Source organism: Chenopodium album, chromosome 23 (assembly GCF_948465745.1).
Source record: "Chenopodium album chromosome 23, dcCheAlbu1.1, whole genome shotgun sequence".
Classification (NCBI taxonomy): domain Eukaryota; kingdom Viridiplantae; phylum Streptophyta; class Magnoliopsida; order Caryophyllales; family Amaranthaceae; genus Chenopodium; species Chenopodium album.
In genome coordinates this window covers 36,970,455-36,982,603 of record NC_137856.1, presented here as the reverse complement: position 1 = coordinate 36,982,603, position 12,149 = coordinate 36,970,455, and the positions used below count along the sequence as shown (strand labels likewise).

General features: G+C 34.2%; 3 protein-coding genes across 4 annotated transcripts; 2 read left to right on the top strand and 1 right to left on the bottom strand.

Annotated features, from left to right (window-relative positions):
• The first annotated feature begins 1,237 nt into the window (after positions 1-1,237).
• LOC145607543 (uncharacterized) lies at positions 1,238-2,080 on the top strand. Its single transcript, XM_081663164.1, has 2 exons — positions 1,238-1,726; positions 2,075-2,080. Exons 1-2 carry the CDS (start codon positions 1,238-1,240, stop codon positions 2,078-2,080), a joined length of 495 nt encoding a protein of 164 aa, XP_081519290.1.
• A 220-nt stretch (positions 2,081-2,300) lies between these two features.
• LOC145609016 (uncharacterized) lies at positions 2,301-3,641 on the top strand. Its single transcript, XM_081664593.1, has one exon. It carries the CDS (start codon positions 2,504-2,506, stop codon positions 3,251-3,253), a length of 750 nt encoding a protein of 249 aa, XP_081520719.1. The 5' UTR covers positions 2,301-2,503; the 3' UTR covers positions 3,254-3,641.
• Positions 3,642-3,882: 241 nt separating this feature from the next.
• On the bottom strand, positions 3,883-10,820 carry LOC145607895 (SKP1-like protein 21). 2 transcript variants are annotated; one of them, XM_081663490.1, is made up of 10 exons: positions 10,640-10,820; positions 8,822-9,089; positions 7,654-7,875; positions 7,309-7,500; positions 7,114-7,224; positions 6,397-6,472; positions 5,527-5,624; positions 5,270-5,448; positions 4,299-4,432; positions 3,883-4,207 (listed from the first exon to the last, which is right to left on the bottom strand). In XM_081663490.1, the coding sequence occupies exons 2-10, from the start codon at positions 8,855-8,857 to the stop codon at positions 4,191-4,193; spliced, it is 1,065 nt and encodes a 354-aa protein (XP_081519616.1). In that variant the 5' UTR covers positions 8,858-9,089; positions 10,640-10,820; the 3' UTR covers positions 3,883-4,190. The 2 variants fall into 2 exon arrangements, with proteins under 2 accessions (XP_081519616.1, XP_081519617.1); XM_081663491.1 differs by lacking the exon at positions 8,822-9,089.
• Positions 10,821-12,149: the final 1,329 nt, after the last annotated feature.

Genomic DNA, 12,149 nt, shown 5'->3' with positions numbered 1-12,149 from the left:
TAATGTTAACTTCACTACTCGTACGTTTTTACAACACTGTTACAACTTATTAGAAACTCAAGCCACAAGGCCCACAACCGTGTTCTTCTGTTCTACCAAAGTAGCCACCTTTAAGATCCCAAATTGCCCATATTAACAACTCCTAAAAAATACTTGTATGTTAATAAGACAACATGAATTCCTCTTTGTATACCACGTCTTGTGTTCTTCTATCCTCACCACTTGTCTTCCTCTCACAACCCTTGTTCATCTCTTTCTCTCAACCCTTTACAGCCCAGAAAACTCTAATCTCCATCATTTCTTCATCCCAAAAAAACCTCTCAAAATTTCACATCATTTTGTTAATCTTAGGGCCTGTTTTTTCCGTTGAAATTCAGTTCGGTTCAGTTCAGTTGAGTTCAGTTCAGTTCCGTTCAGTTCAGCTCAGCTCAGCTCAGCTCACTTCAGCTCCTAATTTCCTTCTCTTATAAAATATTCATATCAGTTCAATTTAGTTCAGTTCAGCTCAGCTCAGTTCAGTTCAGCTCAGTTCAGTCAATGAGAACAGGCCCTTAATAATGTCAGGTGGAGTTGGTCCAACCGGTGACATAACCTTCCCAAAAGATGAACAAACCCTTGAAACATCCCCAAATTTAACATGAAACTTTTCTTCTTAACTTTACGCCAGTCAAATTGTTTAGTCATTATGATTGTATTAGCTGCTAGTGGTATGGTTAGTCTTGAAGATTTTGGTGTTTTTATGTTCTCTGTTATGTACATGTTCTTTCTCTCCAAATTTTATAGTTGATTAATTAGTTGACAACCATCAATTGTAAATGCAAATATAATTACTCTTCGTGCTTTTTAATAACATATAGAACAAATGAAACTGCCACAATTACAAACATAGTCCATTCTTTGACAATAAAAGTACATTACAAATGTGAAAATTCAAGGCACCAATAACTTCGGAAAAGTCATGCGTGGTTCCTACACCCAGGTGCATTTTTCCAACAAGGTGTACGCAGGAATTTTCTAAGTCATTGGGATTGATTTCTATCTTTGAGCTAGTATAGAATCTTGATAGCAACAGTGCCTTTTTTTTTTTTTTTTTTTTTTTTTTTTTTGTTTTGTTTTGGAAAAGACAGTGCCTTGTTCTCCAAGGGACACATAATATGTGTATTATATATACTAATCTTTGATGAATGAATGAGATATGAGATTGAGGTGAATATTGTCAAAAAATCATATTTTTGAAATGTCAAAAATCACCCTTAGGCCATACCAACTATCCGATGTGGATGATTTTATGCAATGGGCTTGTAACTCAGAAGTGCTTGAATACATCCTATTGCAACTTTGGATAAAACCAAACTCTTCAAGGGAAGATGTTGTAAGCTATTTCAAACAAGTGGTCATTAACCATCCATGGTACCAAGCCATCTGCTTGGATGGCCGTGCCATTGGCTTCGTTGCACTCGAATTGCAACCTGGTAAGTATGACTTTGAAAGGGGTAGAGCTGAACTATCCTATGCTATAGGCCGCGAATATTGGGGCCGAGGCATCTCCCCTACTGCCTTGAGAATGGCTGTCTCTTCTGCTTTTCATAAGTTTACTCACCTTGTTAGGATTCAAGCTCTTGTTGGTTCCGGAAACACGGCGTCTGAGAGGGTGCTCCAAAAGGTGGGTTTCACCAAGGAAGGTGTCCTAAGACATTATGCTGTATTTGATGGGGAGTGTTTTGATGTTAGTATGTATAGTATTTTATCTATTGATCCAATACTTAATTGAAAGCTACCAAAGCTTGATCTAGTGGAAAGGTTTGTATCTCACAATCGTAAGGTTGTGGGATCAAATCTCGCTAGAGATCCTACACTTTAGGGTAAGGATTTCCATACCTTTTCTCTCCCTTTCAAAGGGCCTTATAAGCTGTTTGATGCACATATTGTATTACCCGATGTATTTTCTTTAGTACTGTATCAAAAGTTTATATTTGAGAATAAGATGTATAAGTTCATACTTTCTTGTTTTGTGATTAATTGATTTTATATATGGGTTTTTTGTTATTTTTGAAAAGTTCTATGTGATGAATAGGGATAGATGTGGACAACCTCGATCAATTTATTATTCACATATGTATCTACTCTTTTTAACACGTACAAAATTCAAAAGATTTAGTATCAATTACTAATGTTAACCTCACTACTCATACGTATTTACAACTCGGGCCACAATCGTGTTCCTACCAAAGTAGCCACTTTTAAGATCCCAAATAGCCAATATTAACAACTCCTAAAAAACACTTTGTATGTTAATAAGACAACATGAATTCCTCGTTGTATACCACGTCTTGTGTTCTTCTATCCACACAACAATACTCTTTCCTCACCACTTGTCTTCTTCTCACAACCCTTGTTCATCTCTTTCTCTCGTCCTTTTACAACCCAGAAAACTCTAATTTCCACCATTTCTTCATCCCAAAAAAACCTCTCAAAATTTCACATCTTTTTCTTAATCTTAAATATGTCAGGTGGAGTTGGTCCAACCGGTGATATAACCTTCCCAAAAGAAGAACAAACCCATGAAACATCCCCAAATTTAACATCAAAAAACCCCAAAAAAACTGGCAAAATTTTCTTCTTAACTTTACGCCAGTTAAACTGTTTAGTCATTATGATTGTATTAGCAGCTAGTGGTATGGTTAGTTTTGAAGATTTTGGTGTTTTTATTTTCTCTGTTATTTACATGTTCTTTCTCTCCAAATTTGCCTTCCCTACTCAAATATTTACCACCCAACAAAAACCCGTTTTCGACCCGAATAGCAAGATACTTGGGTTCTACATCCTTTTCGCCGCGGTTATTGGGTTGTTTTTACCCATTTTGTATATTTCTCATGGTATATTAGAGGGTGATAAAGAAGGGATCAAAGCAGCTGCTCCTCATGTTTTTTTACTAGCAAGTCAGGTTTTTATGGAAGGTGTTTCGGTTTCGGATCGGTTTTCGTTGCCTATTCGGGTTTTTATACCCGTATTTTTCAACTCGTGTAGGTTGATCACGCTGAAAGAGTGGCTAATGGAGGAGATGATGAAGGGTGGTGAAGGTTGGAATGGTGGGTCTTATGCTAGGTTGTGGGTTGGAAGAGCTCTTGCTGTTGCTAATGTTACATTGTGGTCTTATAATTTGTTTGGGTTTTTGTTGCCTGTTTATCTTCCTAGATCATTTAAGAAATATTACTCTGCTAATGGTTCAACCACTACTTCCAAGGAGGATTAAGAGATGTCAAAAACTGACTCGACTCAAGAAAAGAGATGTCAAAAAACTGACTCGACTCAAGAAAATGGATGGGTAGTGAATAAGATTTTATGAGCAGTAGTCTTAGGTCGATCAGATCTAAATAACTCGAATTTGGTGGGTTGAACTCGGCTTGTTTGTGATCAACCGTTGTGGTATATGTAATGTGTTGTATAGTTTTTTCAAGCTAAGGTGTACATGATATATATTTTTTTCAATAATTTGTATCATAGTACAACTCTGTATAAGTAGCAGAATCATATCCCAAAGAAATAGGCTTGATTTGTATGTATGCTTTTATGCAAATTTTAGCTATTCAAACTATGATCTCACTCATTCCAAAAATAATAAACTTGGAATGAAATTATCACTTAAGGACTTAAGGTGCATATTAAAGATGTTATTGACAAATTTTATAACTAAATACATTTCATGAATCATGATCGATGAGTCCTGTGCAACAAGATGGCTAATTTTTTCTGATTCTCAAGAATATCTGAAGACGATTATACAAATAAAAATCTAAAAATGGAAAGATAGATTTACAGTCGATGATTTTCTGGTATGTGTTAAAACATTTGCTAGTTCAAACAGATACAGAAAGCATTGCATTCAACAAGAAACTCACGAACTTGTATAAATAAAATAAAAAATAAATAGAAGGGACACTTAAAATCCAGGGGAAAAATGTGCAAAGAACAAATCTATGAGCCTATGGTGTAACTGCAGGTATACAAATGTTCAGAACCAAGTTATTTCCCAACCTCAACAATATACAAATTTTTGCAACTAATAGCCTAACCGCCCATTTTCCATCGCTTAAGCATGGCAAATACAGCGTGCAAGATATAAATATATGCACACGCTTAGGACGAATAGCTAACCCACAGAGAGGAGCACAGCCTCTCTCATGTCATTATTATCTTTGTTGTAAACCTGGTTACATAAATGAACTGTTTCAGCCAGAAGCCCAGAAAGAACACGTCAAGACACAATCACATCCCTCCAAAACACTACAACGACTAACCTGTATATCTTTGTGTAGAGCCATTGCCACTTGCAGATATGGGGGCAAGTCGTTTTCCACGGCCCAAAGAAAGAATCTCTTGCATTCTTTCAGGCCAATCTGAATTCAATCTCCGAGCAAAGTCCTCCACCTCCCTATAGTAAAAGGGTACACAAGAAATAAGATCAAGTCATTGTGTTTGACAAGTAAACTAATGAATGAATACTTCTACATGAAACAAATGTTTGAGTAGCATTTGATGCAGATTATTGTGCTGGAGCAATGCAGATCTGCACATTTAAAATTTGAAATGACAGTGGGATGCCCCAGCAGCTCAATTTCCTTTCCCAGTTCAGGGTCTTATTCTTTCTCCTGAATTCATCAAATCGTACTCTCGACTGCTGCTAATTTATCTAGGCTTATCAAGAAAACTTAACTTAAAATAAGTAAAATGGGACCCAGCTTTTCTCCAGAACTTCAGTTGTAACTTGTAAAGTTGTATGTCATAATGTTCATGTTTGTTGGTTTTTCTTGGAAGAAATAAATATCATCGCAAACATGTTTCTTTCAAACATGTTTTAAAAAGTTATAGTTCTTTCTAGGGTTAAGAAAATCAAACTACATTTTTAAGAAATCATGAAAATTTTGATGGCTGGACGTTCTATTTGAGGCCAATAAGGGAATGGAATCCCATCATCTTGTTTGACCATTTGAATCAATGGTAGAATGAATCCAAAAGTTGATGGAAGAATTTGCATGCTATAAAATGTTGCTGGAAGAATTTATTTCTAGTTGAATAATGCTGAATAATTCCCAGAATGGGATGTTCCCAGCAATACCCAAACAAAATTTTTACAAAAATGGATTTTAGTTTTACCCAAAAACTTCTGTTTACTTGGGTCAATAGAATCATATTCTGATTGTATAGCACAATGAGTGTAGCAATTAAGCAAAAAAGTTAATCATGGATGCATGCCAAATTTCCTACAAACCTGTCAAGTTCTTCCTTCATTGCTGGATCCAGCTCATCATCAATATCAGCCTCATCAAAGTCAAGCTTAGGTGAAAAAGAGCTCAAAGGATCCAACGATCCCGAACTAGGACCAGAATCCAACACCATTCCATCATTAGCTTTGCCATTTTCATAAATATGGGATATACCATTAGCCACCTGATTATCACAAGCAAACAAGTATACATTAGTAGGAGTGTAGGACAGATAGAAATGAAGAAAAGGGAGGTCAGTAACCTTGTGATCTCCATTTTCACTGTTTGAGGACAATTTAGAGTGCGTTTTCTTCCGACGATTTTTCTTTTTGCTTTTATTAGTTTTAGCTCCTTTTGAATCTGCGTGGCAAACCCAGATAAAGATTGTGGACTAAAGTTAAATCGATGTGAGCTCATAAGACATTAATACAAAACCCAAAACATAAACACACTTTCTAAATTCCAGAGTATATCAAACTGCAGGTACATCTAACATTTTAATGGAAAAGCTTCAAAAGAATCATAACCAATATAATCTAAAAAATTAAACCAACAATGTGGCATAGTTTTAATATAACATTACTGCATATCTTCTATTTCATAACAGTAGTAATACATTTTCATAGTACTAAACTGACAAAGTTTATCAAATGAGGTAATGAGAAAACAGCCAAATTTTATTGTAAGCATACTCAAACAAAAAGACTATGTTCAAGTCAAACCTCTTTTACACAATAGATCACCTAGAAGGGTTGGATAGACTCTTGCTCGTCCGTTCAAGATGAACAAGGCTCTCTCAGTTACCCAATTAATCTGCAACCCTCATCCCCCACCAAAAGAAACTGGGCAAGACTTACAGTTACCAAAGAAACTCACCAAACTCTCACATCAAGTCACTCTTACCACTTAGTTATAAACAAATTTAAAGAAAGTAAGAAGAAACAACAAAGAGAGGCGACAAAATTAATTGCAGCTCAAAATTCTCAGAGGATGCCTCTCAGGCTCTCACACATGGCAACACCAAATAGTTTAAGGTAGATCACAAATTGTGCACTCAGTTTCCTTAGAGGCTTCTTCATACCAATTAATAAGCATGCGTTAAACTATAAACAAACATAAGTTACAATTTTACCGTTCTCTCCACCATTTATAAATGACAAAAGATCTTCAACAGAGCGTTTATCAACATGCTCTTCTTCAACTTCAACCTGAAATACATGACAGAACACACAAAAGATATTAATGCTCAGCATGTCAAAACTGAAATTATAATTAAACATTAAGATACAAACTTTTACACACTTTCTCAATTCACATGTCATAATGCAAACAGCTTTATAAAACAAGATTCTGATCATTAATTAAAGGTGGTGACCCATGCAGCCAAATATTGGTACTCATAAGCATCCATATTGCCATTCGTATGTAAACAAATATCAGTATGCCCTAGAGCCTAGTTAAATAGAATTTTCCCACCAGGCATGATAAACATGAATCAACCCCAATAACGCTGAGGAAGCTGCAAACAAGTACGAACGCCACGAAATGTTATCTTATACAAAATTAGATACATAGTCTCTACATTTCAAATGGTTTTCATCAAAAAGCGGTGCAACGAATTAGGTATGATGGTATTTTATTTTTTTTAGATTGCAGTACATCTGAAACCCCAGTCTAATCTCGATGAAATTGTGTACCCCATATAGGCAGGAGCAAGTGAGAGACCATAGGTGTATCACACCCCTTAAATCAAAATTCTAATATCATGGTTCATAAATCCAGCTTCCTTAACCATAGCTAGTGATTCGAAAATCATAAATAGAGTAGAAAAATAAAGACATGTAAGCACCTTCTTCTGTTCTCTTTCTTTCAATTCCTTCCTCTTTCTAGCATATAATCGATTCAGCAGTCGAATGCGAGGATCATCAGTCACATTTTTTAAAGGCTCCAACTTCTCTTCCTGTGATACACAATCAACTTTATGTCAACACAAAGTAAGACACATGATCTATACAAATTTGTCTTGCTACCAACAAAAATTAACCTCTGTAAGATCATCAGGTAAATTGAATATCTCACGTATCTCCTCTGGAGTCTTTCCTTCAATTATTCGAGCAAGTGTGCGGCTTGTAAGATCAACCAAAGGTTTTAATTGAAGGCTATCAGCAGCAGATGTTAACTCGCATAATTTTTTGGTATCTAATCTGATAAATCTATCATCAAATGCCTTCCGCTCCTAAGATAAACAAAGAAGGGAAGAAAATAAGTCAAATAGCCTCTAGTACAAGACATAAGATGTTATTCATGCCTAATCATTAAAATAGAATGAAACAAACAAAATGAAATCTACTTAGCAACTTAAGCACAATATTATTCCACAATAAAACACCTTAATAGAGTGGCCAGGCACTTGATGAAATCGACAATAATCCAGAATTAAACCCAGGGTTGCTGGATTAACCCGTTCTGGAAGTACAATAGCATTTAATTTGGAGGACCCCATGCCTTTTTGAAGTATTTCTCGGCATATAATGGGGCAAAACATAGCAACTTCTTCCTCAACTTGCTGAATTGACCCATCAGCAGTCTGTAGCCAAACATACGACTTCATCTGCAAGAATGAAATCACAAATCAGATCCTAGGGATGACTAAAGAAACATCCACTCGAGACAGCAAAAATTTGTGTCACAGTATATGTTTTCTTCCATCAATTTCTAAAGCTACAGTAGAAATATAAATAATCAAGGCATGTCTCCCATTAATTTAGAAATGGGACAAATAAAATTTGTTTTAAAATCATCAACTGTATTAATATAATCACAAACCAATTGTAATTTAGAAGGGGAAAAAAAAAAAAAAAAAAAAACCTTCAGAGTAAAGGACCTACAAGTTACTATAAAATAGCCCATCTTTTGGCAAGCAAATGATGATATTGACAAGGCTGGCCCTTAGCCGGTGCAGCACAAAGGGCCCAAATTTGATTGGGGCCTCAATCAGTAGAAATATATACTGTAAATAATATATATACTGCAATTAATAGACATATTTACAAAATGTGGCACAAGGGTTTAGTGCTTTAAGATACGAAGTACAAAACAAAGGTCTGCATGTTCAAATTCCCATTGATTACCTTAATTTTACCATTTTTTTTGAAAAAGCAATCAATGCCTATTATCCCTATTCCACAACCATAAATAAAATTCCTTATACATTTCATTTTTAGACATAGTCCATAAGTAATGCCTTTATACTTGTATTTCATTTTTGGTGATTACAACATTAATAATTTGTTCTTTGGGTGGGGATAAAACAAGGGCTTTGTTTTTTTTTTTTTTTTTTTTTTAAATAAATAAAAAAAAAAAATTGAATAGCCATAGCAAGGAGCTTTATTTCTAAGCTGGGAGTGTAAAAGCTTGTTTTTGCAGAGCAATGATGAATTTAGAATTTCTATTTCTTTTAAATGGTAATTTGAATGGAAGGCCAGATATTATACTCCTTATTTGCACACAGCCTCCAAAAAGGCTGGGATGGCCTACAGACAAGTTATTGAACATACCTCTGATTTTACCACTGCCATTGCTCCTTCTGGCATTAGACTATACCCTTATGTGTAGCTTGATGATGAAAATAGTCCCTAATTTCTTGTAAGAAGAAACTTAGAAAAGCAACCACCAATTCGAAATATAGTTGTCTTTATTCCCCTTCACACAATGAACTTTATTATGGCTATAAAAGTCTTAATTCCTTGTTCACAACTTTCACCCACTATGTCACCCAGCCTTGAACAAGGAAAGGATGTGACCATGACACCTGACACAGTACTCCTGCAAATGAGACAAGCAGGACATCAATATCAAGGTTTTGTATGCTGGTGAATCCATGTGCATAGGTCATTCGATAGAAAAACAAAAGAAACACATGCATGGGATATGTTCCTTTCATATGATTCAGATAACTTCTGAAGTTCCAATATAGCTTTAGTTTTTGGCTTATTACCCAGTTCATTTTACAAGTTGGTACCTTTAGCTAGCAGTAAGTGACAAAGCAATCCTCATTCAGAGATCCTAAACCTTGTTTTGAAAACTTGTTTAAAAGTATACTAAGATATCTTTATTAATCAGCAAATTTTTCAGAAAAACTGCAAGTTTTTGGTGTAGTAATGAAAATTATGCATACCACTTAATTCCCTCATGGCCATATCAAGCACAATAGCCATTCATTTTCAGCCACATTTGGTCACCTATTATCAGCCTTAAAAAAATAAATAAATAAATAAAAAGAGTATATTTACATCTTCCAAGTGCTCAAAATTGCCAAAATAATACCAATAAAAATGAATCCTTTTCTTTACTGTCACACCTAATAGCAACATGCATTTGATAATACAGTAGGTGAATATTTAAGAACTACTTCAAATTAGAGCAAACCAAACAATCTTAAAAGAAGGTTTCATCTGGCCCTGTCATCATGTAATTAAGAACTATTTTAGATTACAGCAAATTGAACAATCTAAAAAAGGTTCCATATTGCCCTATCTTCCAGTATGCACAAGCCACTAGATTTACCATCTTGTGATTTGTGAAGCTAAGTTTCACATCCACAATAAAAAATTTCCGATATTTGATAAGAAAATGCTTTAAAACGAGTTATGTTTCAAAAGCTCCTTTGCGTGGACACACAATCCTGCTTGCATCCTACGAATCTTCATTTCGATATGTGACTACACCTTCTAGTTTTAAGTTTTCGGCAAGCTTCAAATTTTCAGCAAATAGAGGCATATCCCATTAAAATATGTTCTTTTCATATTATGTTCACGTTTGACAATTAAAAAGCATAAACAATTCTTTAATCAAGTCAAAATCACACCCAAAAATCCATTTCACAAACAGTAACATATAACAACAGTCTCAAGAGTAAGATCAATATGCTAAACCCATAACCATTTGTCCATTTTCATCAACCCAACAATCGATGATTACTAGTTCAACTACCATACTTCTCAATCAACAAAATGAATCAAAATCCAACACTAAATTAATAACATTTACAAATAAACACCGGCAAACAAAAACACTAAAAATCGAGAAAAAGAGCTCAATTCAATCAAAAACCGTCTCAACAGTAACACCAACATATTCAATACAAGTTCATTTTATCAATTGAACAACCAAACACTTCAAAATGGCACCTTTAAATTGATAAAATAAATAAATTAACTATAAAAAGCTCAAATTGGCGTAAATTTGCAAATTAATCAGGAAAAACGATGAACTAGATACAATTAAAACAAGATAATTAATGAATTAAAAGTAAATTATGTTAAATAATCAATCAAATTGCGAGTAATTAGAAAGAATGAAATAGTTGAAATGACCTTGAAATGAGAAATGGGAGATGAAGTCCGGCGAAAAGCATACGCCGGCGGCGAAGAAATGGAGGAATTGACGGCGGCGAAGATGGAGTGGAGTTGGTGGCAAAAAGAGAGTGTGGGGAGGAGAGAGAAAGAGATCGAAGAAGAAATGAAGGGTAGCAAATTTGGGGAAGAATTTCAGAGGGTGAACAACTGGGTTTGTTTCTACTGTAGGTGTTACTCGTGTGTTCTATCTTGTGCAATCTAGTACTTAGGTGTCAAAAACCGACCCGATTCAAATGATTGGACATAATCTGAAGTAACCCGATTTGAAATGATTTGACATAATCTAAAGTAATCTGATGCATGTACATTTATATGTTATATTTACTTGAAATGCAAGATACTAAATAAACGATTAGTTTGTATGTAATATTGCTACATATACAGAGCATAAAATGTAATTTGGTGACACTTACTTGTTACTTTTTTTTATATGCGAAATTTATTATTATTTTTTATTTTTTTTATTATCATTTATATATACTTTGACTATAGTGTAGTATGTTTACTATTTAAACAGTGTCGCTTTGAGTCAAGTCAAAGCAACCTTAATTCAACCAGTTTAATACTCTTAATGAGCAAGTTTGAGTTAGATTGTTAGTTTATATGGCTAATTATTACCCATATTAAAGAGTATTAGCATAAAACATAGCATAAAGCTTTCATTTACATGTATTCCAATTTTGTTGCGTTATGAATCTCTTTATACGAGAGAAGCCCATTTTTTTTTACAGTCTTGTTTAGAAACAACTTACATATACTTCCTCCGTTCTTTTTTACTTGACCTACTTTGACTTTTACACTATTCACCACCCCTCTTTTGACCGTCTTTTGTGAATAGTATGTTAGGAAAAACATATTCATGTGAGATTTTTTTGAATTCGTCTTAATAAGTATTATCATAATATGTAACTTTTGTAATTTTTACTAATGGAGAATTAAAGTTATTGATCGTTAAAGTTTTGCATTGGCAAGCGTGATAAAAGAAACAGGTCAAGTAAAAAAGAACAGAGGAAGTACTATAGTTATATTGTTCAAGTGTCGGGGTTTCTTTGAAAATCTTTTTTTTAATTATTTTTTTATTATTTTTTAATTTTTGTTACTTTAACATGTCTTTGTGACAATTGTGAGTAAAATAACCATAATTAAGTTTCTTTCATGTTTCTTTTTAGTTACACGTTTCTTTAGTCACGTTTGTCAATGCACTTATTAAATCATTAATATCTTTAATTATCGATAAGCAAAAATTATGAAAAGTTGATATTTTAAAAGTATAGAACGTGACGAATCTAATAAGATCCCACATGACTATATTTTTCATTACGTACAAAGCACAAAACATGGTCAAAGGGAGGTGTGTGAATAGTGCTAAAGTCAAAACGTGTCAACTAAATAAAAACGGAGGTAGTAACTATTATAGATCCCTTTTTGTGTACAGAAGTCCATTTAGTATGATAGCAAAATATATAGG

Bases quoted from the DNA above. Each gene is read 5' to 3' on its own strand.
- LOC145609016 (XM_081664593.1), top strand. From the start codon at position 2,504: ATGTCAGGTGGAGTTGGTCCAACCGGTGATATAACCTTCCCAAAAGAA.
- LOC145607543 (XM_081663164.1), top strand. From the start codon at position 1,238: ATGTCAAAAATCACCCTTAGGCCATACCAACTATCCGATGTGGATGAT.
- LOC145607895 (XM_081663490.1), bottom strand. From the start codon at position 8,857: ATGCCAGAAGGAGCAATGGCAGTGGTAAAATCAGAG. The intron at 7,876-8,821 runs GTATGTTCAATA...TCATTCTTGCAG, and splicing joins TGGCAGTGGTAAAATCAGAG to ATGAAGTCGTATGTTTGGCT. The intron at 7,501-7,653 runs GTGTTTTATTGT...TGTTTATCTTAG, and splicing joins TGCCTGGCCACTCTATTAAG to GAGCGGAAGGCATTTGATGA.